The 27,734-nt window shown below is 32.5% G+C and overlaps 2 protein-coding genes across 2 annotated transcripts in view; one reads left to right on the top strand and one right to left on the bottom strand.

Moving 5' to 3' along the window:
- The window catches only part of LOC102608194 (uncharacterized), a 91,548-nt gene that overhangs the window by 56,350 nt on the left and 7,464 nt on the right, over nucleotides 1-27,734 (top strand). The gene's annotated exons all lie outside the window — the stretch shown is intronic.
- On the bottom strand, nucleotides 1,293-5,998 carry LOC102609352 (alpha,alpha-trehalose-phosphate synthase [UDP-forming] 6). Its single transcript, XM_015527352.3, has 3 exons — nucleotides 3,287-5,998; nucleotides 2,922-3,195; nucleotides 1,293-1,835 (listed from the first exon to the last, which is right to left on the bottom strand). Exons 1-3 carry the CDS (start codon nucleotides 5,287-5,289, stop codon nucleotides 1,548-1,550), a joined length of 2,565 nt encoding a protein of 854 aa, XP_015382838.1. The 5' UTR covers nucleotides 5,290-5,998; the 3' UTR covers nucleotides 1,293-1,547.

Genomic DNA, 27,734 nt, shown 5'->3' with positions numbered 1-27,734 from the left:
ACTGCTAGGTGTGAAAAAGGGAAATATCACTGGTCTAGGTTTTTATGCATCCATACATAAGTTCTTGCAGCACGGAAAATGGTAGAGACTAGCAGTCAATTAATTTGTGGTGCCAGTGCAAGGGACAAATTGATCAGACGCGCACTGATTTGGAACTTACATTAGACACGGCCGCCACACTGAAGCCTGCCGTGTGAGTGTGAGTTTGAGGGAGTACTCTAGGGGATTGACTACAAGAAACAAATCAAAGACTTGTTTTGATCTTGTTTGCTTTATTAAGCTGCACCAACCAAATGTTTTTAATGCGAGTAGAATTCAAATCTCATTCTTCTTATTTCAATTGCATTTAAACTTAAATTCTTATTTGCAATTGAAACTTAAATTCTTATTTGATATTGAGGTTGAACGGTTGTATCTTAAAAATTAAAATATTAAAGTATTTTGTAAATGATAACAAATGTAACTTGAAAGATAAATTGATTTAATTTTATATTTGTATGATAAAAAATCTACTAAATTTTTATTACTTTTGTCAAAATTATTGTTCAAATATGATTATTACATACTATTAATTATCATTTCATATTTACAGTTTTTTTTACGATACCTATAAAAACTACAACTTAATGCCAATCAGGCCTAAGAAGATTTTAGCAGCTAATAATTAGACGCCATGTCTTGGTAGCGGGTGCTTGATTCATGCTGAATTTCCAGTTTCCAGCCAAATATGTTTATAATTGATGTAACAAACAAATCAGGAAACAACATGCAATTCTCTTCTTTTACTTGGTTCTTTCGCCGGTAAGTTGTAATTATCCCAAACCACAACGCAAGATCTTGCCTATGGGAACACACTTGTGAGACGTTAGACATTTAGATGCATCAACAAACAGCCAAAAGCGCCAAATGACGAAAACAAATACTCAAAGGACAAAATAAAACTCGGTAGCAGATAAGAATTTTCACATCAAATAATGTCTAACTGATAGATTCCACGTTTGAATGGATAGGCTTATCCACACCCAAAGATTGCCAAAACAAGAATCATTGTAACATCTACAAGGAGCTGATTGCAACAGGACTCGCAATTTTAAAGCATCAAACTTACTGTAAATTTCTAGGTTCATCTTGAAACTGATCACAGCAGAATTGGCCTGAGGTGAGGAGTAATGCAACATGACAAACTACTGCAGACAAAAATAAAGATCAACAGCCAGCATCAATTTCAGAGTTGCTTTCACGCAAATGAAGTCAGAGATGAATATAATAGGAAGCCGAACCACACTAGAAGCTGATAAAGAAAATAATCTGAATAACTTATAATTAAAGATTTAGTGCTCAGATTTCACTGACATGCATTTACAGCTTTCACCAGAAAAAAAGATAAAACACATACCCAAACAATGTTTCCCAGTTGTGGAACCTTTTTTTAATTTACATCACGAAAGAAACTAGGGCAAAATGGAGGAACCAATCACAGCCTACATCCTTAAACTTGCAAACACGAGACAGGAAAAGTGGTGACTGTTTTTTCATTGATGATATGCCTATACAGGAACCATTTGATCTGCAACACAAGCCAAACCCTGCATCAATCTGACTATTTCCACTGTATCATCCAGATAATACTTGGCTTTGCTGGGTTTTCGACCAACAGTACATGCAAAAACTTCTGCCCTGGGGGCAATGGATGGACCTGCCATGGAACTAATAATTACTTCAAACATATCCTCATCGGATCGGTCATCCCCTACACACAGAACAAAATCAGGTAACATTTCCCTTTCTTGCATGGTGGAAAGTAATCGCTTTGCAACAAGGCCCTTGTTTACACCCTGCACGCAAACAAGCACGTTAGGGACCATCCCCACCATTAAAAATGAACATTAAGAGCTGCAGCTTGGATAAGATAAAACCAGACCCACTGACCTTTAAGCATTATTTCACTTTAACACATAAAATTGATGTCTTTCTTTTAATAAAGTGGTGACTTTAGCACTAACATCCTATAAGAGGGTGCAACTTTTCTGAATTTTTCATCAATCTGGTTAAAAGAAAATCGTAACTTCAAATTCTCTATCATTTCTTTGAGATATCCATCTATTAGTACCCATTCAGTTGGACAAAGCATGAAGGTGGCATCCCGGCCCAGTGTTGACATTTTCAATTTTGGAGCCATTAGTATGGAAACAGGGGAAACTACAAAATTTTGGATTAAAATCACCATAAGGATGACTTGAAAACTCTTGGAGAGTTTATGGTAAAAGGATAGAGGAATTTCTTTCATAAGAAAACAAACCATCTTGGCCCAAGTAGGCAAGTTAAGGTTAGTTCCTGTTGAGTTGTATCTCATATTGACTGGTAAAGGGGATCACTTTACACTGATAAAGGGGATCACTTTACACTGATAAAGGGGATCACTTTAGCTTTGGGTAAGGATAGGTCCCTACACCTGCTATTGGGTTGGATAGCGAAAAATCTTAGGATCAACCACCCACAAGCGGTACACAGCCACACCACAATAGTTGGAATGTTATGGTGGAACAACTCAGATGTGTCTAAACAAAAGACTAGGGTCCTATGGTGACTTGTTGAATTATGTCCCATGTTGGCTGGTTAAAGGAGAGTCACTTGGGCTTATAGGTAAAGATAGGTCCTTCCACCCAATAGGCTAGTCTTTTGGGTTAGATACTTAGAAATACTAAGCCCAACCCCCCAGAAAGGTAAATATAGATGAAATGCCCAAAGGGAAAATACTTTTGACAAAAGAACACAACCCAATGTTCCAATGCTCCGTATTAACGAGACACTTTTAGATTTAGATATGGCTGACATTACACATTTATTCAAACAAACCCATATAGGAAATTGTCTATCACATAAGAGAAGAGCAAAACTTGGTAAGGATATGTGATTCAAACCTGTGGCTTGACCTCCACAAGATTCTGCCCGCTTTTAACCGTAACTGGTTCATTGGCAAGCACGCTTTCAAGGTGGTCAAGAAGCTCCTTAGCCTGGCATGATCCAAAATCTGGATCCGCATCCTCATAACTCCAAACAAGTGCGGTTTCTTTATCTTCAATGGTTGATCCATCGGTTGTCTCAGTGTACAGCTTCATGACTGGCTCTGCAATCTGCTTCCAACCACAGTCTGCCACTGGTATACATGTTTCCCATTCTTCATCACGCCTCAGCCTGAAATCATACAATTGACAATGCCAAGTTAGACTCTCATATATTACTAAACCTAAATAAATAAAATGGGCTTGAGTTATATCAAATCCACCTAAAAAAGTAGCCATGCTCTGCAGCTATTCCCAAGTTCTCACAAGGAGAAAACCATTCAGCAAGTGTCTTACGACTTTTAGCACTAACAAGAAAAACCATATTGTTCTTGTCTCTGCACAAGCTATTTAGGATGTCAATAGTTTTTGAATTTGGGCTCTTATCAATGGAGGCCTGAGGCATCAAAGTACCATCATAGTCCAGCAGAATTGCCCTTGTTGTAGTTCTCTTGTAAGCTGACACTATGTGCTCCATTGAGAGCTTCTTGAAGTTTGGATCAAGTGCCACAACTCTAAAACTTAAACCAAATCCAATACCCCAGCACCTCTGCCGCACGTGTTCACGACAAGTCCTCTCCAAATCTTGAAGGAAACTACGGGCCCAATATCCGACATCATGTGTGCTGACATATCTATAATGCTTCTCATGCCTTAGCTGTTTTTCTTGGTCTGCCATCTCCAAGGCGCTATCCATTGCATCTGACACTGCATCAATATTCCAAGGGTTCACTCGTATTGCTCCACTCAAAGATGGGGAACAGCCAATGAACTCGGAAACAACCAACATGCTCTTCTTTGGGGATGATGGCTCCGAACCTAAAACCTTGTCCAATTTCTCATTTCCTTGGCGGCTGATTATGTATTCATATGGTATGAGATTCATACCATCTCTAACTGCAGTGACCAAACAACACTCTGCAACCACATAATATGCAATTCTCTCATAAAACTTAAGTGGCTCATCAATCAAGACAACGGGATCATATCCAGGTTTCCCAAAAGTTTGATTGATCCGCTCCACAGTCGAGTATGTCTCAGCCTGCACTTCTTTCACGTCTTTTCCCCGGCCCCTAGCAGGATTTGCTATCTGCACCAGTACAACCTTCCCCTGCCACTCTGGGTGTTGAATGAGTAACTGTTCCATGGCCAACAGCTTCAAACTTATGCCCTTAAATATGTCCATATCATCTACCCCAAGCAACATCACCTTACCCTGATCATGGAACTGCTTAATGAGCTCAGAAACCTTTGCCTCCGTTCCAGGGAGACTCAAAACTGACTGAAGCTGACCCATGTGAATACCCACCGGAAGAATCTTGATACTAACAGTCCTACCATAATACTCAAGGCCTATGTAACCTCTCTTCGATTCATAGGTAAGACCTAGCATTCGACTACAGCAGGACAAGAAATGCCGTGCATAATCAAAAGTATGGAACCCAATTAAATCAGAATTCAACAGGGCCCGCAGAATCTCTTCCCTAATTGGCAGTGTCTTGTAAATCTCTGATGAAGGGAATGGACTATGCAGAAAAAACCCAAGCTTCACCCTATTGAACCTCTTCCTCAAGAAAGTTGGTAACACCATCAAATGATAATCATGTACCCAAACAAAATCATCCTCTGGGTTAATAACCTCCATAATCCTATCCGCAAAAATCTTGTTAACTGACACATATGCTTGCCACAGTGACCGGTTAAACCTACCACCAAGATCAGGCGACAAAGGCAACATGTAATGAAACAAAGGCCATAACTGTTGCTTACAAAACCCATGATAATACCGACTAAAAAGATCTGGTGGCAGAAAAGTGGGCACACATTTAAAGGTGTCTAAAAGAATTTGTGACACCTCATCTTGTTCGTTTACATGAATCTCTTCCTTCAAGCAACCAACATATATAACCTCAATATCATCATCTCCTAACCCATCTTTCAATTGGAGGAGAAGTGAATTCTCATCCCAACTGAAAATCCAACCCTTACTGTTATCTGATTTTCGTTGTGCTCTAATAGGCAACTGATTAGCCACAATTATGATTCTATCTCTTTGAACTGAGGAAGATGAAGGGTCAGAGCATACACTATCAGCAGGGTCATCATCAAGGTCGGAAATGATTCCAGCCACGGTCATAATTCGAGGGATTCTCCGCCTCATCCGGCCAAACGATGGAGCCTCGCCAGAAGCAAGCTCCAACAGATTAGAATAAGATTTTGATACCATGTTGTTTTGTTAGCTACAATCCTAGTTATTCAAAGTCATGCTTCACTAAGCATAAATAAAACAAAACGCTCATTAAAAAGAATGAATCTTCACAAATTACAAGCTACCCTTTTCAACTAACTCAACAACAAATCCACTAGCTGGGCTCTCACAAGATTTAAAAAACAAAAACACAACCAAAAATAAAAATAAAAATTAAGCGTTGGGTTGAAGAGTGATACCACTGAAACTTTGAAAATGAAGTGAGAAAGAGCTAGAAACTCAGGGAAATTTCAGCGAAGATAAGCTGAGAGAAGAAGTGACTCAAAACAAGAGGTGTATGGCCTTAAAAGAAAGTTGGCTTGCATCTAGATAAAAGAAGAAAATGGAATGGAATAGATTCAAGATTACTCAAAGCTAACATAAACTGCAACCGATAGAAATTTCCACTAGATACTGTCGCATGTGCACTGTTCAGAATTTTAAAAGATAATAATTAGCAATAACAGTCGAAGAAATATTACCAGTCGTTAAAATGGGGATTCTATTTGATACTTTCTTTCGATTTTAACAAAACGACCCAAGTTAGGATTGCAGCAAAAGAGCTGATTCTTTTTTTTTTTTTCTTTCGGGATTTTTTTATTAGCTTTTTCAAGCTATATCTCTCCCAGTGATCTTAAATTTCCTTATAAACAGTAGGTCCTCCGTTCGGAAACTGAGAAATTTGTAAAATATTATCACGACTATTGGAACGTTGCTTTCGAATTTTCAATGCATCATCTGATTTTTATTTCTGCACCGTTCGATTGCTTTAACTGTTGATCCAATGGCAGAGAGTTCAAGGAAGACGTATGTCCGTGAGACACTAGGTAATCTCGTTGGTTTCTATCCTTTGTTCTCTTCGGTGTCTCCGCTACCAGGCATCATGCTGAGTTGGGACCCACACACCGAGGGCGCGGTCTGAAATTAGCTGTATCATGCGGCGTACCACGTGGCTTTTACCTATTCGTTTTGTGCAAAGTTGTGCGAATTACGTGGCTATAATGTTAACCCTTCGTCGACACTTGACAGCGAACAAAATTTGTCTCGGAGCACGTGTCTCAATTCGACCGGTTTATCAAACATCATCGGTATCGGGTTTACGGTAATAGTCCACTTTCAAGCTTGCTTGTTAGGTTTTGATGCTACTCCGATTTCCGGCTTCAAGCCATTTTGGGAAAAATATAAAATGCAATCAAAACTGCTATTTTCAAAGTAGTTGGAAGTATCAAGCAAAGGATATGCGTGTAACGAACAAACCAACCACAAGAATGGAATTTTTATTTTTATTTTCACCTTTTCAAGCACCTTTTTTACTCACTATATTATAGATAGTGATGTAATTTGATTAATTTCGAAAAAGAATTATTCGTAACAAACTTAACATAAGTTGTGTAATAATAAGTGGATGTAAATTTTTAAAAACAAGACACTTAGGCTTTGTCAAATCTTGTTTCTTACTAAGTTTCAGTATTAGAGCGTTTAACGGGCTATAATTGATGTGGAATAAAAATTAAATTGATTTGATTTTATATTTTTATAATAAAAATATATAATATTTTTATTATTTTTATTAATAATTATCAATTTTTATTTTTATAATTAAAACTTTAATCATAATTCTTTTTACCCAACTTAATTTCTACCATGTGTTTTTAGGTGGTCTAATTATTCATTTTTTCTACGGCATGATATATGCAAAATTTTCTTTTGACTTATACATGAAAAATGCGGTATTCGATTAAATCGATCCACAGTGGAAAAGGTTGAATCATTCCAGCTTATGCAATCATTGCTATGCTAATAATATTTGGTACACCTAACGTATTTATGTATGTATTCTTAACAATTATTTTGTATTATGTCATACGATCAATTTTGATTGAAGAATTAATTTCATTTGCTAAAGAAGTCAAAATCAGAAAAAAAAAAAGAAAAAAAAACACTTACGTAAACCAAGTTGACGAAAAGACAGAGATAAATCAGCAAGTTGATATTGAGCAAATTTAAAATAATTATTATGAATAGTCAACAAAATTAATTGAGTATTAAAAGGGAAAAAAATAAAAGTAAACAGTAAACTCAAAGTGGGGGAGTTGCAACTTGCAAGAGAGCGAGCGAACGGAAATTCGGATACACGTTCCGTTATATATTTATGTCAGCCGATACAGCAAAAATATCGGCCCGATACAACAGCTGGCTTATCGTTGTACCAACAACAACAACAGCTGGACGTCACATAAACTTATCCTCCAGGTCATCTTTGCGGGACCCGATACCCGTAGGCGCTAATACGAGTGGGATTATTAAATTAAAACCCACGATTAAAGTGGATAAGCACGGATAAGAGTGGTTGCCCACGTGGATAGTTGTGGAAGCGCAACGTGTCCTCTGCATGTTTTTGTGTTTGAATTTCGCATTGAAAACGACAAAAGGATGTAGAAAACGACAAGAGCTGAGCCGGCAACAATGGCCATTGCACGATCCCCCATTGGGAGGAACAAGATAAGGTTCTTTAATCCGGACCGTGTTCGATATCCTCCACGTGGATTCCTTTACCTTGTATCCGAATCCAACGGCTGGGGTTGCCCTGTGTATAAAATATTACGAGAATTTAGGTACAAATGCTGGAGTAGATGATAAGAAAGAGTGGATTGATTCACTCAGTAAAGACAAAGGGGGCAGGCGATGATTACGTGAGAAAAGGCACATTTTAAGCTTCGTAAGTGCGCAAGAGCCACTGATTTGTTACAACGAATGATTTGATGCCACGCATGCGCTGAGATGATTTAGATAATTCACTTTTTCATGCAGGACCCTACAAGTCCAAAAACAAACGTGTGAAAAGAAATAAAAGAAAAGGTAAATAATTAAAGTACATAAGAAATATTACGAATTGCAGGCCCGCGCACAAAAATTTCGAGTCCTAGCCATATTGGATATCTGTTTCTGTTTATACAATAATTAGGAAGGAGTAAATTATTTTCTAAATTAGTTTATAGATAAAGTTTATATATTTCTCTAAATTATTGGAAATATAATTTTAAATTCTACTTCAGTAGAATTGATCTAGGTGGGTCTTAATAAAATTTTGATTCATATTTGAAAAAAATGCATACATATTTGGAATATTGACTTCGTTGAAAATATATTTTTATTCGTTACTTTTCTTGTTTAAGAGATGTTCATTATTTTCTACTATTATCTAGGCTTTGCTTTATTCAATTAAGTAGTATTTTGAGTTATCGTAAATAACTTAATTATCTTTTGAATGAAATCCTCTTCTTTTTTTTTTTTTACTTCCAGGTCAAATTCTCCTATTTTTGAGTTGTTTGAAGGGTGATTATCATGTTCTCTCTATTAAAATTAATATATATCACTTATTCCTTATTATTTTTATAATACTCAATAATCTCCCCAGCACCATCATTTTGTAGTATTACTATTATTTTTCAAATACAATTTTATTCATATTGATTATGAATTAAATGAATCATATCAATTAAAATAAAAATAAAAATATTTGAATACTAAAAATTAAGAAATAGAAGTTTTAATTTACTAATAAGCATTTTTCTTCTACTTTTTGTTATATCTTAAATGTTTTTCTTATAATAACTATTATTTTATATTTTCAAGATAGAATATCAAGTAAATGATTAATTTAGCCATCTTTTCCCTTAATTTTTTTTCTAAGGATTTTTAGATATTATAAAAATAATAAGGAAATAAATAGTATAGATTAATTTCAGCAGGAGAAAAACTGACAATCTTCCTTATTTAAACTACATCGTCATCTAATCACATAGTGAAGTAATTTAATCAGTGTATTAATTTATAAAGATATGTGATCAAACCATCCCTAATGTATCATTACATTAATTAATTGAACGTACATATGTTTGAGCATTCATCATAGTGTCTTTATTCCATTTCTGGCCTCTTTCCGAACCCGCAGTATCAAATAGTCAATATATCACTTAACTGAGAGGAGGAAAGAGAAGAGAAGAGGAAAAAATTCCAAGAGAATATTTGTATGTCTTCGTTCATATCATTCCACTAATGCTTAATATGTACATTTCAGATTATAAGTTAGTTTTTTCTATTCTTTTATTTATTTATTTATTTATTTATCTTTCTTTGTTTGGAAATAAACTTGACTTCCATTCGGCGGAACATGGTATTAATAATAGATCCATAATGCAATCAACATCAATTTACATGCAAATTCCAGAACCCTTTTGCCTTCTTACTTCTTTTCTTAAAATTCAAGAGCTTCGATCGTTTCCCAGTTTATTTTGTTTTGTATTTTTGTCCATTCATTTTGGACAAAATGTAATTATAAGTGTAGATCTGGATTTCCTTGTAGTTCTTGTGTATATTTTTGTTATTTTGACGTACATAAATATAATTTTTTTTTTCTTAACCCTCAAAGTTGAAAATTTAGAATATTTAATTTCAAGCCATTGAGGATGAATCTTTGCTGATCATTTTGATCGGTTTTTGATAATAGATATTATTATATTATATTCTTAAAAAAGTAAATTGTATTGAAATATTTATTAGCAAGTGTTTTTAAGAAAAACTTAAGAATTAGTATTTCTGGAAAAAAAAAAGAAAGAAAGAAAAAGAAGGAACTTTACGTATAACTTTAATTATTCCAAGAGGAATTGGTGCCTATTTGACAATCGAATAGGGAGAATTTCAGTTGATTTCGGTCAACAATCAACATGGCTTGCTTTGTATATAATATAATTCTTATCATTGGTTAACCTTAAAGATTCTAATATGAATTTTCTGATCACCTTCAATTCACGTCTGGAATATTAAGCTGAACCAATGCAATATATTCTATAATCTATATGAAAAGGCTTTCTTCACCAGATATTTGGCACACTTGACCAGGCCACTTTCGATGGTAATTATCCCTGGAAGTTAGTTAAAATTCCACTTGCTTGTCCACTTTATATATATATATATATATATATATATATATATATATAGTGTTTTCATTGGCAATTAAGGCATCTCGAATTAAAAAAAAAAAAAAGAACAAAGCACAAAGACCAAACGATGGCCCTTTCCAAGTAATTTACAAAATGTTATCTTATCAATTCAATACATCTTTTCTTTCCTTCTAATTTAAAAATTGGGTAATTTTTCCCCTCTAATATGAGTGGCGTAAATTTCCCTCCAACATTTATGAGTTAGAAATCTAAATATATGTCATAATAGACTTAATCTAAGTTGTCTCATTAAATTTTTAATTGTCAATACCAACATAGTAGTTAGAATTTAGAGTTTCAGAGAAGAAGATGAAGAAAGCAATTCATTATCATCAAAAACTAATTAAAGTGATTGTTTAACTTGGTATTTATAGAAGCTTTACAATTTGTTCAGCTTATTTATTATATGTTGAGTTGTGTCCCACATTGACTAGTAAATGAGATATGTTTGAATTTATAAGGAAGTATGTCACTTCACCTAAAAAATTAGTCTTTTGGGTTGGATACCTAGAAATCTTATATTAAGTCTCCAAAACAAGTGGTATCAGAACTAGACCTTAGTAGCCGGAATGTGATGGTGGAACAACTCAGGTATGTCGGACGAAAGAACTGAAGTTCAGCGGTGGTTTCGTCCGAGGGAGAAATTGTTGAGTTGTGTCCCACATTGGCTAGTAAAGGGGAGATACTTGAGTTTATAAGGAGGTAGGTCACTCCATCTAAAAGGTTAGTCTTTTGGGTTGGATACCTAAAAATCTTATACTAAGTCCCCTAAATAAGTAGTATCAGAGCTAAACCCTAGTGGCCGGAATGTGGTGGTGGAACAACTCAGGTGTGTCGGACAAAAGGGCCAAAGTTTAGCGGTGGTTTCGTCCGAGGGGTGAATTGTTGAGTTGTGTCCCACATTGGCTAGTAAAGGGGAGATACTTGAGTTTATAAGGAACTATGTTACTTCACCTAAAATGCTAGTCTTTTGGATTGGATATCTAGAAATCTTATGCTAAGTCCCCCTAATATTACAACCACAACGATTTAACAAATAACAAACTATGAATCTAACTATTTTGAATACAATTAATATAGATTGAATTAACAACTAACTAACTCATAATTTAGCTGCAAATGAATTCTTTATAACAATTTTTCCAACTAGAACCTTCTAATTTTTTATCACGTGCAGTTTTCAATATCATCCTAAGTGAACTGCTAGATTTGTTGCTGAATGAACTCCAGTTGGCAGTCCAATGTGTGATGAATCAAGTTTAGCTTCATCAGTTATTTCAACGCCCCTTCTCAAACTTAAGTCTTTTAAAAAGACTTTAAGTTTGCCCTTGAAGAAGCTAAACTTAAGGTATATAAGTGGTTTAGTTAAAACATTAGCAACTTGATCATTGCTAGATACAAATGCAATTTCAACCTTTTTCTTTTCAACTTTATCCCTGACAAAATGAATTCCTATTTCAATATGCTTGGTTTTAGAATGTAGTACTGGATTTGTGGCTATATTAGTTGCACTTGTGCTGTCACTTAGTAGAAGAGGTGTAATTTTAAGCTTTATATCTAGTTCTTTAAGAACTAAACAAATCCAAGTTAAGTCTGAACAAGCTAAAGCCATAGCTCTATATTCAAATTCTGCTGATGACTTGGAAATTACATTTTGCTTTTTTGAGCTCCAACTAATCAGATTTTCACTCAAATACATACAATACTCACTAGTTGATCGTCTGTCATCAATCATTTCCCGAATCAACATCTGAATAGATTACAATATCCAAAAAGTTAGATTTCGTGAACATCAACCAATACTCCAAAGTTTCTTTGAGATACTTTAGTACTCGTTTACAAGTTGTCCAATGCAATCTCTGGCCTTGTCAGTACAATATACTATAAACCCCCGCTTACTTTTTTATATTGAGTTGCATCGGCAAAGACCCCCATGTTCTTGCTTAACTTTTATATTGTTACCAGGGGCGTATTAGTTCCATTACAATTCTTCAAATCAAACTTGACAAGAAAATCTTCTATATACTTGGTTTGAGAAAGAATCAAAGTATCTTTATTTCTAATAACTTGAATGTCAAGGAAGAAATTAAGTTTTCCCAAATCCTTGAGAGTAGAAATGTTGCCCAGATTGTAAATAAGTTTTTCTATTTCAAAATTGTTACTTTTAGTCACAATTATATCATCAACATACATCATTACTATGATTAAGTCACTACCATTTCTTTTAAAGAAAAACAATATGTTTGACTTAGCTCTACTGAACTGCCAGGATTCAAGAACTAATATAAGTTTATCAAATCAAGTTCTTGGTGCTTGTTTTAATCCGTAAAGGGTCCTTTTTAAAATTACAAACATATTTTGGATGGGCCGAATCATCAAAACCGTTTGGTTGATGTATATATTAGCTCTATTAAGCTCCCTATTGAGAAATGCATTGTTGATGTCAACTTATCTCAATTTCCAGTTGTTCATGACTGCAAGATTTAGTACAATTCTTATGGTTTCTGCCTTTACAATAGGGCTAAAGGTTTCTTAGTAATCAGCTTTTTGGTTATAAGAAGCCTTTTGCCACAAGTTGAGCTTTGCACTTGTTAATTGACCCATTTGAGTTCTATTTGACTCTATAGATCCATTTGTTTCCCACAAGTTTCATGTTCCGTTTTAGAGAAAGTAAACACTAGGTCTGATTTTTCATTAAGACACTAAATTCTTCCTACATTGATTGTTTCCATCTATGATCATTCAAAAATTCAACAATACTTAAGGGTATGTTAAAGGACAAGGTTTTATTAGTATTGTATATCTTAGGTTTAAATATACCAGCTTTAGCTCTGGTTATCATGGGATGTGTAGATTTAAGCTAATGTGTTGATTGAGATGTTTTTGATACTTGGTTTTCTGGTTCAAGTTGATTGTTAGATGAGGTTTGGGGTGTTTCATGTACATTGGAGATATTGTCAATCATTAAATTTATTTAACTATTGTTGTTATCACAAGTTTGATAATTAGGGAGAGTGTTTAATCTGTTTGTATCTTTTTATGTGTTTGCACTAGCTGTTGTTGCCTCGTGACTTTGACACTCAGATGGAAAAGATATTGTAATGAATTTGCTAAAACTATTTGTAGATTCTAATGACTGAACATATTTTGGAACCATGAAGCTTGGATCAGTTTGAAAAAGAAAAGAGTTTTCATTAAAATTGACATGAGCAACAATATAAATTCTACCATTTGAATTTAAACAACGGTAACTGTTGTGCAAATTTTAATGTACTCGCAAGCGCACGAATCTATTGTAGTATAGATTAATGGTGACGAGTGTCGATCCCACGAGGAGGTGGATTTTAATTATGTGTATAGAATTAATTTTGTAAATGAGTTGTTGGATTTATGGTGGAAATGATTTGGAATATGCTAAGACTTAAATTAAAATGGCGAGAATAAATTCTAAAATTGGAATTGCAATGGAGAGAATAAATTGAAGAGAAAATCTATTAAATTGACGTACTTGGGTATCTGGGTCCGTATCAACATGCATCATGGGCTAAATAATCCGTATTAATGCCAATTAAATCATGAGGGGGGAATCCACACCTCATGAACCACGCTCTAATCAATATGGTGCTAAGGGCTTATCGTGCCAAATAATAATAACCTTGTACTAGAGGGCCGGTGAAACCAAGGCGGTACTAGACAAGATTAGTATTATTTGTCGACGAGAAGTCAAAACATCCACAAAAACTAGAGGGGAAGAGAAAATAAATTTACCAAATTAAGCCCATGACACATGTTGAGACTTCACCTTCAACCCAAGCTTGAAAGAAAATTAGCCACTCATAATTGAACTAGGGGCAAAATGGGAATTTATTAAAATATGAAGAAAATACAAGATGGAGAGGGAATTACAGAAAATGGATCCCAAAAATGGATTCAGAGATATCAAATTAGGGGGGAGAGGCCCCCTTTTTATAGATACATGGAGTAAATCATGGCCATCGGATTAAAAACAGTTTGGACGCTCAGGATTGCGCCACGTCATCAGTCAACAGTCCACGGTTTGACCACGCGGATGAACAGTAACACGGTTTGACCCGACTTTGAACAGTAACGCGGTTTGACTCGGATGAACAGTAACGCGGTTTGGTTGAAAATAATCCTGTGTGATGCATGTACCGTACGCGAGATTTTTCATCCACTGATATGCTGCCACGTCACCATCAACAGTACATAAGAATTTTAGCCCAACAGGATCGTGACACCTCATCAGTCAATGCCACGTCATCGATCCGTCTATGTGAACAGTGTTGTGAACAGTAACGTAGTTAGTACCGTACACGTGAATAGTACCGTACATATGAATAGTGCCATTTTTCCTTTTATGCTCCTCCTAAGGTTTTCGACTGTCCTGAGTTCAAAAGTGATGTCCGTTTTGCCGTCTGATCTCTCCTTTATTGTGAAATGACTATAATGCCCCTAAAATACATAAAATACTTAATTAAAATAAAACACATGTAATTAAATCACAAGAAGGTTAAATACATAAAAGTAAGGGTTGTTAGTAAGACTTGAAATGTAAAATGACGGTTTTCTCCTTTATATATATGCATTTTCTAACACTCAACAGTAACCTTTATGTATATACTTAAACCTATGTGTACATATTTTGAAGTGTGAAAATCAAACTTATGGTTGTTGTAAGGTCTCAGAAAAGGGTAGCACTCACAATTAAATATTTTGATCAGAGAATGGCTAAGTTTATTCGAATAAAGAGATCTAAAAGGTATTTTGTCCTTCAGTGCTGGTGTGCTGATTCTGTTAATGAGATAGGTTCATTATAAAAAGCTTTCCACCAAAACTTAAAAGGTACTTCAGCTTAAGCAAAAAGTATAAGACCAGTTTCAGTAAGGTGTTTGTGTTTTCTTTCAACTTTTCTATTTAGTGGAGTGTGTAAGGGCAAAAATATCTCATAGCTATTCTTTCATTTCTATGGTAAGGTTCAAAGGTTCTGTATTCTCCTCCTATATCACACTGAATTGTTTTAATTTTTAACTTCAGGTTTTTTTCAATTTGGTTTTTGAAGGCAACAAAGGTTAAAAAGCTTGTGATTTATATGTCAGTCTATAAATACAAGTATAATTGGTTTTATCTTAATTTAAAGTTGTGGGAGTTGGACCCCAAAGATCATTGTGAATGATTTTAAGTGCAACATACGTTTTACTACTTTTGAATGATAATATATGTTGTTCTCCATATTGACAAGGTTTGCAAATAGATAACTCAGACATTTTATTTCTAAATGAGATATTAAAAGCATATAAGGTTTTTCTAAGATCAAGAACATTTAGATGACCTAATCGCATATGCCACAGATCAAGAATTTTATTTATTCTTTGATCTTTTTTACTTGTAAGATCTACATTTGAGCTGACGGACACTATAGACTCTAGTTTGTTTATGGTACAAACTGAGAGTAAATTGGGAAATAAAGATGAAGATGGCATAATAAACTTAACTTGACTGTGATTTAGAGGCAAGCCAGTAGCTTGTACAATTTATCTTTAGCCACATCTTTCATAAGAACAATCCATATTCTCTTGTCCTTAACAACACAAGAGGTTTTGTCAAATTCAATGCAGTCACTATTATCATGTAAAAGTTTGGATATACTAATTAGATTTTTATTCCTTTGTTCTCACTCTATCTTCCTAGCTTATTTTCCTTACAAACTTTTTTATTTTTTTTTGTTACATAATTTTATTTAATTATCATGTGTAGAAGTTAACTAACCTTTGTGCTTTTTTTGTAGAAATTAAATATTGAAGATCATATACAAAGAAGTGAAGAAAATCAAGATGCAAGGATGCGAAGAAAATCAAGAAATTTATGAATAAATATAGTTGTTCCAAATATTACAATGTTATTTGAAGATCATTATGTAATTGTTCCAAGTGTTACAATTATATAATTTTTCTAAAAATTTTGTGTATTTTTTATCAATAATAAATTTTAATTTAATTTTTCTACTTTCATGACATTGGTTATAATTGTCTTAATTATTAAAGAAAAATTAAACAAATTACAATTTTATAAAATTATAATTAAAATATAATATTATATTTAAATTTTTTGCGACTAGTTTGAGTATGGTCGCAAATATTCTAATTCCGTGACGAAATAATTGGTTGCAAAAAAGTAATGGAGATAAAGTGAAATTATATTTTGCAACCATTTTTTTCGTCGCGAAACGTTATTTTCTGCGACCAACTTATGAAGTGGTCGCAGATACTTTTCGTTGACTGACCTAATGTGACCAACTTGCAACCATAATTTTTTTATCGTAAAATATTTTTTTTGACGAATTTGACATTTTCTGCGACGAATTTATTAGTCGCAGATGACCATAATTTTAGTAGTGAATTAGTTGCTTTTTCATCAATTGGAGATTTGTCTTTGGCTTATACTGGATTTGATTAGAGCTACCTCCACCAAACTGTCCTCTATTGTGATTGATTGCATTCTCAATATTGTTGTACTTTAGTTGCCAATTTCTCTTTCGGTTTCCTCAATGATAAGCAATATTAACTTGATAATCTATGTTGCTGATGGAGTTTTGAGACTCAATTTTATCCTCTTGACTTAACAGCCAGCTGTTGATATCTGATGGAGTTGCATTCTCTTGACTCACATTGATTGTGGCAACAATTGAATTATATTCAAATCCAAGACTAGCAAGTAAGCATAATACAAAATCATCATCACTCATATTGTTTTCAGCAGCTCCAAGAGAATCCAATGTCATCTTCATTTTTGTGTAGTATTTATGAACACTTATTGATCCTTTTCTTGTTGTTTGAATTTGAATCATTAAAGAAGAATTCTAGATCTAAATCTAGCACCAAATTGTGTAAAGAGAGTTTGCCAAACATTTAAAGATGATTTTGCTTCAACAACAACACTCAAAACTTCTTCACTCAAGGTTAAAAGTAACTAGGTCATAAGTTGTTGATCATTTCTTCTTCAAATCTGGAATTGAGGATTTCGTGATGTAATAACAATCTGATTACTATTGACATTGATGAAAACTTGATTTGGAGGACTCTCAGTGTTATTAATTAGATCTTCAAGTTCATTAGCGTTGATAGTTGCTGTGACTTGAGATCTCCATAACAGATAATTGTTGTTAGTGAGTTTGATAGGCGTGTTAAAGGTGAATGAACTAAGAATAGTAGAGTTGATATTTGGATCATGAGCTGGATTTATAGTTGAACTTGAAGCTTGATTACTAGTGGCTTTATACTCATTGCTAGCCATTGTAACAACTAGCTCTTATACCAAGTTAAAATTTAGAGTTCAAAGAAAAAAGATGAAGAAAGCAATTCATTATCACCAAAACTAATTACAGTGATTGCTTAGCTTGGTATTTATAGAAGACTCACAATTTGTTCACCTAATTGCTAAGCTTATTTGTTACAACTAGAATAGTTCAACATAATAGCAAACTATGAATCTAATTAATTTGAATACAATGAATATAGACTGAATTAAGAATTAACTCATAATTTAGCTGCAAAGGAATCTCTTTATAACAGTTTTGCCAACTAGAACCTTCCAATTTACCGCGTACAGTTTCCAATATCATTCTCAAGTGAGCTGCTAGATTTGTTGCTGAGTGAACTCCAGTTGGCACTCCAATGTATGATGAATCAAATTCAGCTTCTTCAATGATTTCAACAATAATAATGATTTTAATATATACATGACTACATGTCACTATTTAAAAAAAAATCAATAATTTTTTAAGTACATGATTGAAGATCATATTCATGATTAATTAGGTTATGAACGAGTAATTTAAGTGATGCTATTAATGGTCATCAATTACAACAAATATTATTGATGCTTTTAGATTTTGGAACACCCCATATATATGCCATCAACACAGCATGGGAAATTAATTTCATAAAAAACAGCTAATGTGTTCTACTTGGAAAATTCTATGTTGCCGTAATTATTATGCACCGTTTGATTAAATCAACGATTCACAATAATTAAAAAATAAAAAAATTTAATTAATTTAGATCTAACCGATTATAAGTTGGTTAAGTACTTTTTAAAAATAAAATTTTACCGGTGTAAATTTAACAGAAAAAAAAGATTTACCTTTTAAAGAAATAAAAAAATAGAAAGAGAAAACTTCCGTTCATATCTTTTCGTTAATCCCTAATTAACGAATTCCTAAAGAAACCTCTCGATGCGTTTGTAGATTGCAGCCATTCTTGAGTTGATTTTTTGCCTTGATTTTCTATCTTCTTCAAATTGTTGAGTCTCTACCGTCGCTGCCTCTATCTTGATTTGGCCATCGTCACCTGTGCAAGATAAGTTTAATCCTCTATCTCATTCGAATTGCTAAGCATTTTAGTTTTCTTTCATGGTCATAATTTGTTCACGGCATTAAATCTAAGAATTAAGAAGTCCCTGCAAAGTGTTTCGGTTTGCATAGTTTTCTTTCATGGTCATAATTTTCACATTTGTTCACAGAATTAAGAAGTTCTAGTGCAATGTGTTTGGGTTTGCATAGTTTTCTTTCATGGTCATAATTTCCGCATTTGTTCACGGAATTAAGAAGTTCCTATGCAAAGTGTTTGGGTTTGCTTAATGTCAGTGTTTAGTTAAAGATCATACAGACATTCTTCTTTCTCTTTTATATGGGAATTGAATGGGGATTTCCCATTAAGTCTTTAATACTCGCTTATTTGAAGCTCAGATTCTTGAAAATTTCTTCTGACACTGTCTTTTTTCTCCATTATTGGCTGCAAGCTTTATTTTCTGATACTGTAATTTGATTTGAAACTAAATTTATAATGCTTATTAAGAAAGGTGTAGACCATAAGAATAGTTTCTAAATGTTGCTTTGCATCAAGCATTCACTTATCATTGTTATGCACTTCTTGATCACTAAGTTATGAATAAAAAATTTTGGGTTTGATATACTTTTGTTTCTGGGCAAATTTTCTGTTGTATTTGGGATGATTTGCTGCCATTTTTTGTTAAATTTTTCTTGTGTTTTGGGCTTTATTTGCTGCTGTTTTTAGGTTAGATTTTCTGCGGTATCTGGGTAAATTGGCTGCTGTTTTTCAGTTTATTTTTTTTATGTTTTTAGATAAATTTACTACTGTTTTTGGGTTATATTTTCTGCTATTTCCAGGTAAATATTTTTGGTATTTTAGGCTTCATTTGCTGCTGGTTCTGGGTTAAATATTTTGTTGTTTCTGGGTAAATATATTGTTGTTTGTCAGTTAAATTTTTTATTGTTTTTGGATAAATTTTCTGTTGTATTTGGGATGAATTGCTGCCATTTTTTGTTAAATTTTTTTGGTGTTTTAGGCTTCATTTACTGCTGCTTTTAGGTTAGATTTTCTGTTGTTTCTGGGTAAATTGGCTGTTGTTTTTAGTTTATTTTTTTGTTGTTTTTAGATAAATTTACTGCTGTTTTTCGGTTATATTTTCTGCTATTTCCAGGTAAAATATTATGGTGTTTTGGGCCTCATTTGCTGCTGGTTCTGGGTTAAATATTTTATTGTTTCTAGGTAAATATACTGTTGTTTGTCAGTTAAATTTTCTACTGTTTTTGGATAAATTTTTTGATGTATTTGGAATGAATTGCTGCCATTTTTGGTTAAATTTTTCTTGTGTTTTGGGCTTCATTTGCTGCTGTTTTTAGGTTAGATTTTCTGCTGTTTCTGGGTAAATTGGCTATTGTTTTTCAATTTATTTTTTTGCTGTTTTTAGATAAATTTACTATTATTTTTCGGTTATATTTTCTGTTGCATCCTAGTAATTTTTTTTTGGTGTTTTGGGCTTCATTTGGTGCTGTTTTTAGGTTAAAATTTGCAAAAGAATAAATTTGTAAAATTACCAAATTGATTTGACCCATCAAAAACTGCACTGACAACATTTTCGTTAACCGAACTCATCGAGGTCATGTAGCTGCAAAACAAGTCATTCTCGAGGTCAACTGAACTCATCGAATTACCGATCTGAAATGAGATACATGTTGTCTGGAATCCGGTATTGCACCTCAGATTATGATGAATGGTTGGTCGGTGCTAGCAGATTTGGGTTCAGATTTGGCGGATTTCGGCTTTGCATGTTCGGAGAATTGAGAGAGAGATATTCGGCATTATAGAATGACGAATATGGATTGTTTTAATTTTTCATTTTGTCTTTCTCGTCATAGATTTCTATGGTGCAGTTGAGATTCGAGAGCGAGCTTTTTTTACTGCTTTCACTTGAAAAAGAAAATGATTATTATATGGAAACGATGTAGTTTTAATAAATTTTAAATTTTATAATTTTTTGTTGTTGTTTATATCTTAATTCTATAACATTATTATTTTTAAATAAGTTAAAGATAAAATTGATATATATATATATACACCCTTGTGGTGACTCCTGTAAGGCCGATGTGGGGTCATGATGTCGTGGCATAACGTGGAGACGTTACCTGGTTTGGTTCGGGTGGTGCTTAAGTATAAAGTAGCGCCTTCTCCTAACAGCTTAAGCTTTTAGGGCGAGTGGTAAGCGCCTTAAGTGTAGGAGGTTTTTAGAGGAGAGCCAATCTTTGATCATGTTAACAGTCAATTTGGATTGTTCATCAAATTTCATCAAATTTTGACCACCATTTGACTTTGAAGGTTCTTTGAACTAGGATCGAAGGATGGATGTGTTTTCGTAAAACTCTTTATTGTATACTTTGAATAAAATAATTGAATCGTGGTTGGTTAATTTTAAATAAGTTTTACCAAATTTAGTTATAGAATTCTTTGGAGCATTCAATGATCAAACAAATTTGAACGCGGTTGGTCAATTTTATGTTTGATATGGTACTTTGCGTTGTTATCTGAGGAATCGCTCCGGCTTAGCTATTTTAAAGCCGATATTTAATAGCGCTTTGGACCAGTATTCCGCATCCTCGAGTGTCCAGCTTATATACCAAAATCAATTATCTCTTTACCAAATAGGATTAAGTTGCTTTAAACGTGGTTGATTCTTTTTATTGTGCTATTACCAGATTTAGATTAGATACTTTTAAAAGCTTGGGTACATACACAGTACCAGATCCGGATCCCGAAAATGGTGCTCTGAAGGAATGGAGGGAGAAGAGAAGATTTACAACTGAGGATCGAGATCCGGTCCCTTTGCCTCAGAGGAACGTACAAATTTTATGGCAGATCTGATAAAGACCAGTCTGCAAGCATGCTTTGAAAAGAAAAAACCCATATAATCCTTCTGACTCAGAGAAAAGATTTCCCCCCTTTCTTTATTTTTGTACAAACTTCTTCCTACCATGGGTCTGGATATGGAACCTCCGATTTCATACCCATGAGTCCCAAGTCATCCTTCAAAGAACCTTCAAAGTCAAATGGTGGTCAAAATTTGATGAACAGTCCAAATTGACTGTTAACATGATCAAAGATTGGCTCTCCTCTAAAAACCTCCTACAACCAACCCTAGAAGCCTCTAAAGCCCAACAGACCTTTCTAACCCAAAAATCCAAAGCCCAGTCTCTATTGGCAAGCGCCAAAACTGAAGATGAATATTTTAAAGCCATGGAACAACTCCTCGCCTCAAGATCAAAATCCTCAGTTGCAGACTCCTCTGAAGATGAAGATGATGATGAAGACGAAGAGCCTTTCATTTCCCTTGGAGACGAAAACGAAGATGATTGTTTCGGCATTTTCTCTCCAGTAAAGCATTGTAAATGATTATTTGATTATTTACTTTAAAAAAAAAGTAATTTTTATTTTTCGGGTGGTCCCCATTGGCAAGCGCCAAAACTGAAGATGAATATTTTAAAGCCATGGAACAACTCCTCGCCTCAAGATCAAAATCCTCAGTTGCAGACTCCTCTGAAGATGAAGATGATGATGAAGACGAAGAGCCTTTCATTTCCCTTGGAGACGAAAACGAAGATGATTGTTTCGGCATTTTCTCTCCAGTAAAGCATTGTAAATGATTATTTAATTATTTACTTAAAAAAAAAGAAGTAATTTTTATTTTTCGGGTGGTCCCCTGGACACAAGTGAGAGCGCACATGTCTCTTCACCCGTATTGTATGTCAGTCTGTATTTCCGTATATGTACAAAGCATCTACTATTCAAAGATACGATCCAATTGTTACTGTGCACTTAAAATCCCGCTACAGTGAACAGTGCACAGTAACATCTAAAAATAAATTGCTGGAATTTAAATGTGCATAAAATTAAATTGCAGGAAAGTAAATTGCAGAAATTTAAAGTACATGGAATTGAAATGGCTTTAAATAAAATTATAAGTGCTTTAATGAAACTAAAATGGAATGCTTACATTGATTGCTTTTCTTTGTAGAGAAGAAAGGGAAATTATGGGAAATTAATCTGAAGACAGGAGAAATTTTTTTTGTCTTCGGATTCCAGATTCCTATTCCCAGAGAGAGAGAGAGAGAGTTTTAGAGAGAAGGAAGAGAAGTAGAGAGAGAGGCTCTGAAAATGAGAAATGAAAAACCTGAGGAGTCTAAGTCTTCCTCTCGGTTTTTATACAAAAATCTTTAAATTGTTCACTGTAGCGGGATTTTAAGTGCACAGTAACATCTGGAACTCTGCACTGTTCACTGTAGCGGGATTTTAAGTGCACAGTAACAATTGGATCGTATCTTTGAATAGTAGATGCTTTGTACATATACGGAAATACAGACTGACATACAATACGGGTGAAGAGACATGTGCGCTCATATATATATATATATATATATATATATATATTCGGGTTCAGATTTATCATTTTTAGTTAAAGTTTAAATTTATGATTTTATACCCAATTCCTCATTCGGGAAAGGAGCAAGGTCGATTTTATAAACTAATTTAAAGAAAAATGATAGGTTTATGATTTTATTAATATATTAACATATATTATAATTATTATTATTAATAATAATTTTTGAATAAATAATCACTGTAATTAAAATATAAAATAATAATTATGATAATAATTCATTAAGTACTTTTTAGTAATTTGTTATAATTTAACTCATTTCGAAACCAATTCCAAGATAAAATAAACACATCAATGAGATTCTAGTCCATTCCGATTTCGATTCTTGTAAGTTAAGTAAACAACTTATTCTGATTCTCATTCCCCATTCCGATTATATATATATATATAAATTTATAGAAGAGTTTATATGATAAATAAAAATAAAAATCAAGATGCAAATATATATACATGCAAGGAAGACTCGACTAAACTTTTAGTTTAATTGACTTGACCTGAATTTTCTGGCCTTTGACTCGAATTTAATGGTTAGGCTCGAGCTTAAATATTAGAGCCCGATTAAATTCATATCAGGGTTTGGGACCTATATGCCCGACCCGACCCGAGCTGATCCTAAAACTTAAAAAAATTATTATATATATATATATATTAAGTTTATTATTTATGTAATAATATGGTTACGACCTTGAGTAATTTTTATTTTTATGTTACTTCAAATAATTTCTAAAGCTTTTATATTGTAATGGATATGGGAAGGCTACGTCCAATTTTTAAATTTTAAATTAACTAAAAATTAAAAAAATTTAAAAGAAAGTGTGATCAGGCCTAGACTTTCAAATAATCGGGCATTTTTAGGCTTGAAAAATTTATTTCAGTTATAGAGTCAAGCTCGGAAATGGCTAAGCGCGGGCCCGACTGGACCCATTGCTATCCTTGCGAATATACTATTGATCCATTACGAGTTCATCAGTTAAATTCATAATCATTGTAAATGTGTTACTATGGCTAAGCACGGGCCCAACTCGACCCACTACCATCCTTGCGAATATACTATTGATACATTACGAGCTCATCAGTTAAATTCATAATCACTGTAAATGTGTTACTATCATTCAAATCTCATACAATCTAAAATTATAAATACACAAAAAGGTTTTCAAAGACTTCCAAAAGATTGCCAATAGTCTAACTCTCTAATTTATTTCGCATAGGATATGGGTCGGGTCAACTAAGCTAAACTAATGTTGGAAAAAAGAAGTGAATTAATATTGGAGTGGTCAATTAGTCCTCAGAATTGTAAGAATTACAAAACTTTGAAAAATGACATAAAACTCATAAATTAACATTAACTGTAAATTAAACAAACAAACTGTAATCCACACATAGGATAGCTTGACAAAAATTAAGTAAATTAATGCTAGATTTGAAAATTGGTCTTAGAATTAGAAGAAATAAAAACAACTTAAACAAAACAACATAAAGCTCGTAAAATCACATCAAGTATGAAATGAAACTAAAAAATTATAAATCATACATAGGGCTAGAAGCATGACATAAAACTCGTAAATTGACAATAAGTGTGAAATAAAACAAAAAATTTGTAAACCACACATAAAACAAGTAAATTGATGGAAAAACGCGTAAATTAATGTTGGAGCTATAAATTGCAAGAAAAACTTATAAATAAATAAAAACTTAGAAAAATGACATAGAACTTGTAAATTGACTTTAAGTGTGAAATAAAATAAAAAATTTGTAAACCACACATAAAATTCGTAAATTGTTGGAAAAAAGGTAAATTAATGTTGGAGTTGTAAATTGCAAGAAGAACTTGTCAACAAAATAAAAACTTAGAAAAGTGACATAAAACTTGTAAATTGACAATAAGTGTGAAATGAAACAAAAAATTTGTAAACGACACATAAAATTAGTAAATTGATGGAAAACGAGATAAATTAATGTTGGAGTTGTAAATTACAAGAAGAACTTGTAAACAAAACAAAAACTTAGAAAAATGACACAAAACTTGTAAATTGACATTAAGTGTGAAAAAAAATAAAAAATTTATAAACGACACATAAAATTAGTAAATTGATGAAAAACGAGGTAAATTAATGTTGGAGTTGTAAATTACAAGAAGAACTTGTAAACAAAACAAAAACTTAGAAAAATATCATAGAACTTGTAAATTGACACTAAGTGTGAAATGAAACAAAAAATTTGTAAACGACACATAAAATTAGTAAATTGATGGGAAAATTAGTAAATTAATAATGGAGTTGTAAATTAAAAGAAAAATGTGTAAAAAAAATAGAAACTTAGAAAAATGACATAAAACTTGTAAATTGACAATAAGTGTTAAATGAAACAAAAAATTTGTAAACGACACATAAAATTAGTAAATTGATGGAAAAACGGGTAAATTAATGTTGGAGTTGTAAATCGCAAGAAAAACTTGTAAACAAAACAAAAACATAGAAAAATAATATAGAACTTGTAAATTGACAATAAGTGTGAAATGAAACAAAAAATTTGTAAACGACACATAAAATTAGTAACTTGGTGGAAAACGGGGTAAATTAATGTTGAAGTTGTAAATTACAAGAAGAATTGGTAAACAAAATAAAAATTTAGAAAACTTACATAGAACTTGTTAATTGACATTAAGTGTGAAATGAAACAAAAAATTTTAAACGACATATAAAATGAGTAAATTGATGAGAAAATGGGTAAATTAATGTTGGAGTTGTAAATTGCAAGGAGAACTTGTAAACAAAATAAAAACTTAGAAAAATGACATAGAACTTGTAAATTGACATTAAGTGTGAAATGAAACAAAAAATTTGTAAACGACACATAAAAGTAGTAAATTGATGGAAAACAGGGTAAATTAATGTTGGAGTTGTAAATTATAAGAAGAACTTGTAAACAAAACAAAAATTTAGAAAAATGACTTAGAACTTGTAAATTGACATTAAGTGTGAAATGAAACAAAAAATTTGTAAACGACACATAAATTTAGTAAATTGATAGAAAATTTGGTAAATTAATGTTGGAGTTGTAAATTGCAAGGAGAACTTGTAAATAAAACAAAAACTTAGAAAAATGACAGAGAACTTGTAAATTGATATTAAGTGTGAAATAAAATAAAAAATTTATAAACGACACATAAAATTAGTAAATTGATGGAAAAATAGTAAATTAATGTTGGAGTTGTAAATTACAAGAAGAACTTGTAAACAAAACAAAAACTTAGAAAAATGACATAGAACTTGTAAATTGACATTGAGTGTGAAATAAAACAAAAAATTTGTAAACCATATGTAAAATTAGTAAATTGATGGAAAAATTGGTAAATTAATATTGGAGTTGTAAATTGTAAGAAGAACTTGTAAACAAAACAAAAACTTAGAAAAATGATATAGAACTTGTAAATTGACATTGAGTGTGAAATGAAACAAAAAAACTTGTAAACCACACATAAAACTAATAAATTGATGGGAAAATGTGTAAATTAGTGTTGGAGTTGTAAATTGCAGGAAGAACTTGTAAACAAAACAAAAACTGAGAAAAATAACATGGAACTTGTAAATTGACATTAAGTGTGAAATGAAACAAAAAAAAAATTATAAACTGTACATAAAACTAGTAAAACTAGTAAATTGATGGAAAAAATAGTAAATTAATGTTGGAGTTGTAAATTGGAAGGAAAACTTGTGAACAGAACAAAAACTTAGAAAAATAACATAGAACTTGTAAATTGACATTAACTGTGAAATGAAATAAAAAATATATAAATCACACATAAAACTAGTAAATTGATGGGAAAATGGGTAAATTAATGATAGAGTTGTAAATTGCATGAAAAACTTGTAAATATTACATAAAACTTGTAAATCAACATTAACTTGTAAATGTTGAATAAAACTTGTAAATCACACATAAGATTAGTAAATGTAAGTTGAAACTTAGGTAAATTACCTGCTACTTAGGTAATATGTTACTTATTTATTTAGAATTAATGGTAGAGATTTTTTATTCAAATCTAACAGTGCACGTCAATTACGGCATCAAAGCCGTAAATTTAGTTACGGCATTATAGAATGACCCGTTCTACTAACACCAAAAACAGCTGCTAGAAAGTAGCTGTATATCCTTTTATTACTCTGTAAGTTAAGTTATAACATTTACTGCATCATGTTTAAACACTATTGTGCCTTATTTTTCAAAAAGAAAAAAAAAATCCACTATGTGCCTCGCGTACTTGAATACTTGTAGGGGAAAAAAATTATTTTATTTATCTATAGTTTTATGGGCAATTTTTATTTTTAAAATATTCCTTCACGTTTTGTTATTTTTTTCCTTATTTGGATCAAAATTAATCTCCTCATGATCTAAACTCTTGCAATTAAGCAAATACAAGTAATATATTGATAGTTACTAACATAGAAATAATGAAAAAAAAAAAACATACAAGAACAATTCTATTAAAAAATGGAAAAAAAATAAAAGAACAATAATATTCACATACGTACACATCATTTCAAAATAGTCAAGGAGAGTTCCAATAGTAAAGGACCTTAATTCATTCATTTTTCATTCAAAATAAAA

Source organism: Citrus sinensis, chromosome 2 (assembly GCF_022201045.2).
Source record: "Citrus sinensis cultivar Valencia sweet orange chromosome 2, DVS_A1.0, whole genome shotgun sequence".
Classification (NCBI taxonomy): domain Eukaryota; kingdom Viridiplantae; phylum Streptophyta; class Magnoliopsida; order Sapindales; family Rutaceae; genus Citrus; species Citrus sinensis.
This window is presented reverse-complemented; position numbering and strand designations above follow the sequence as displayed.

What these genes read in the sequence shown, in the direction of transcription:
- LOC102609352 (XM_015527352.3), bottom strand. Translation starts at nt 5,289, where the DNA reads ATGGTATCAAAATCTTATTCTAATCTGTTGGAGCTTGCTTCTGGCGAG. An exon ending in GAGCATGGCTACTTTTTTAG is followed by an intron (nt 3,196 to 3,286) that starts GTGGATTTGATA and finishes GTATGATTTCAG; the next exon opens with GCTGAGGCGTGATGAAGAAT. An exon ending in TTGTGGAGGTCAAGCCACAG is followed by an intron (nt 1,836 to 2,921) that starts GTTTGAATCACA and finishes GTTTGCGTGCAG; the next exon opens with GGTGTAAACAAGGGCCTTGT.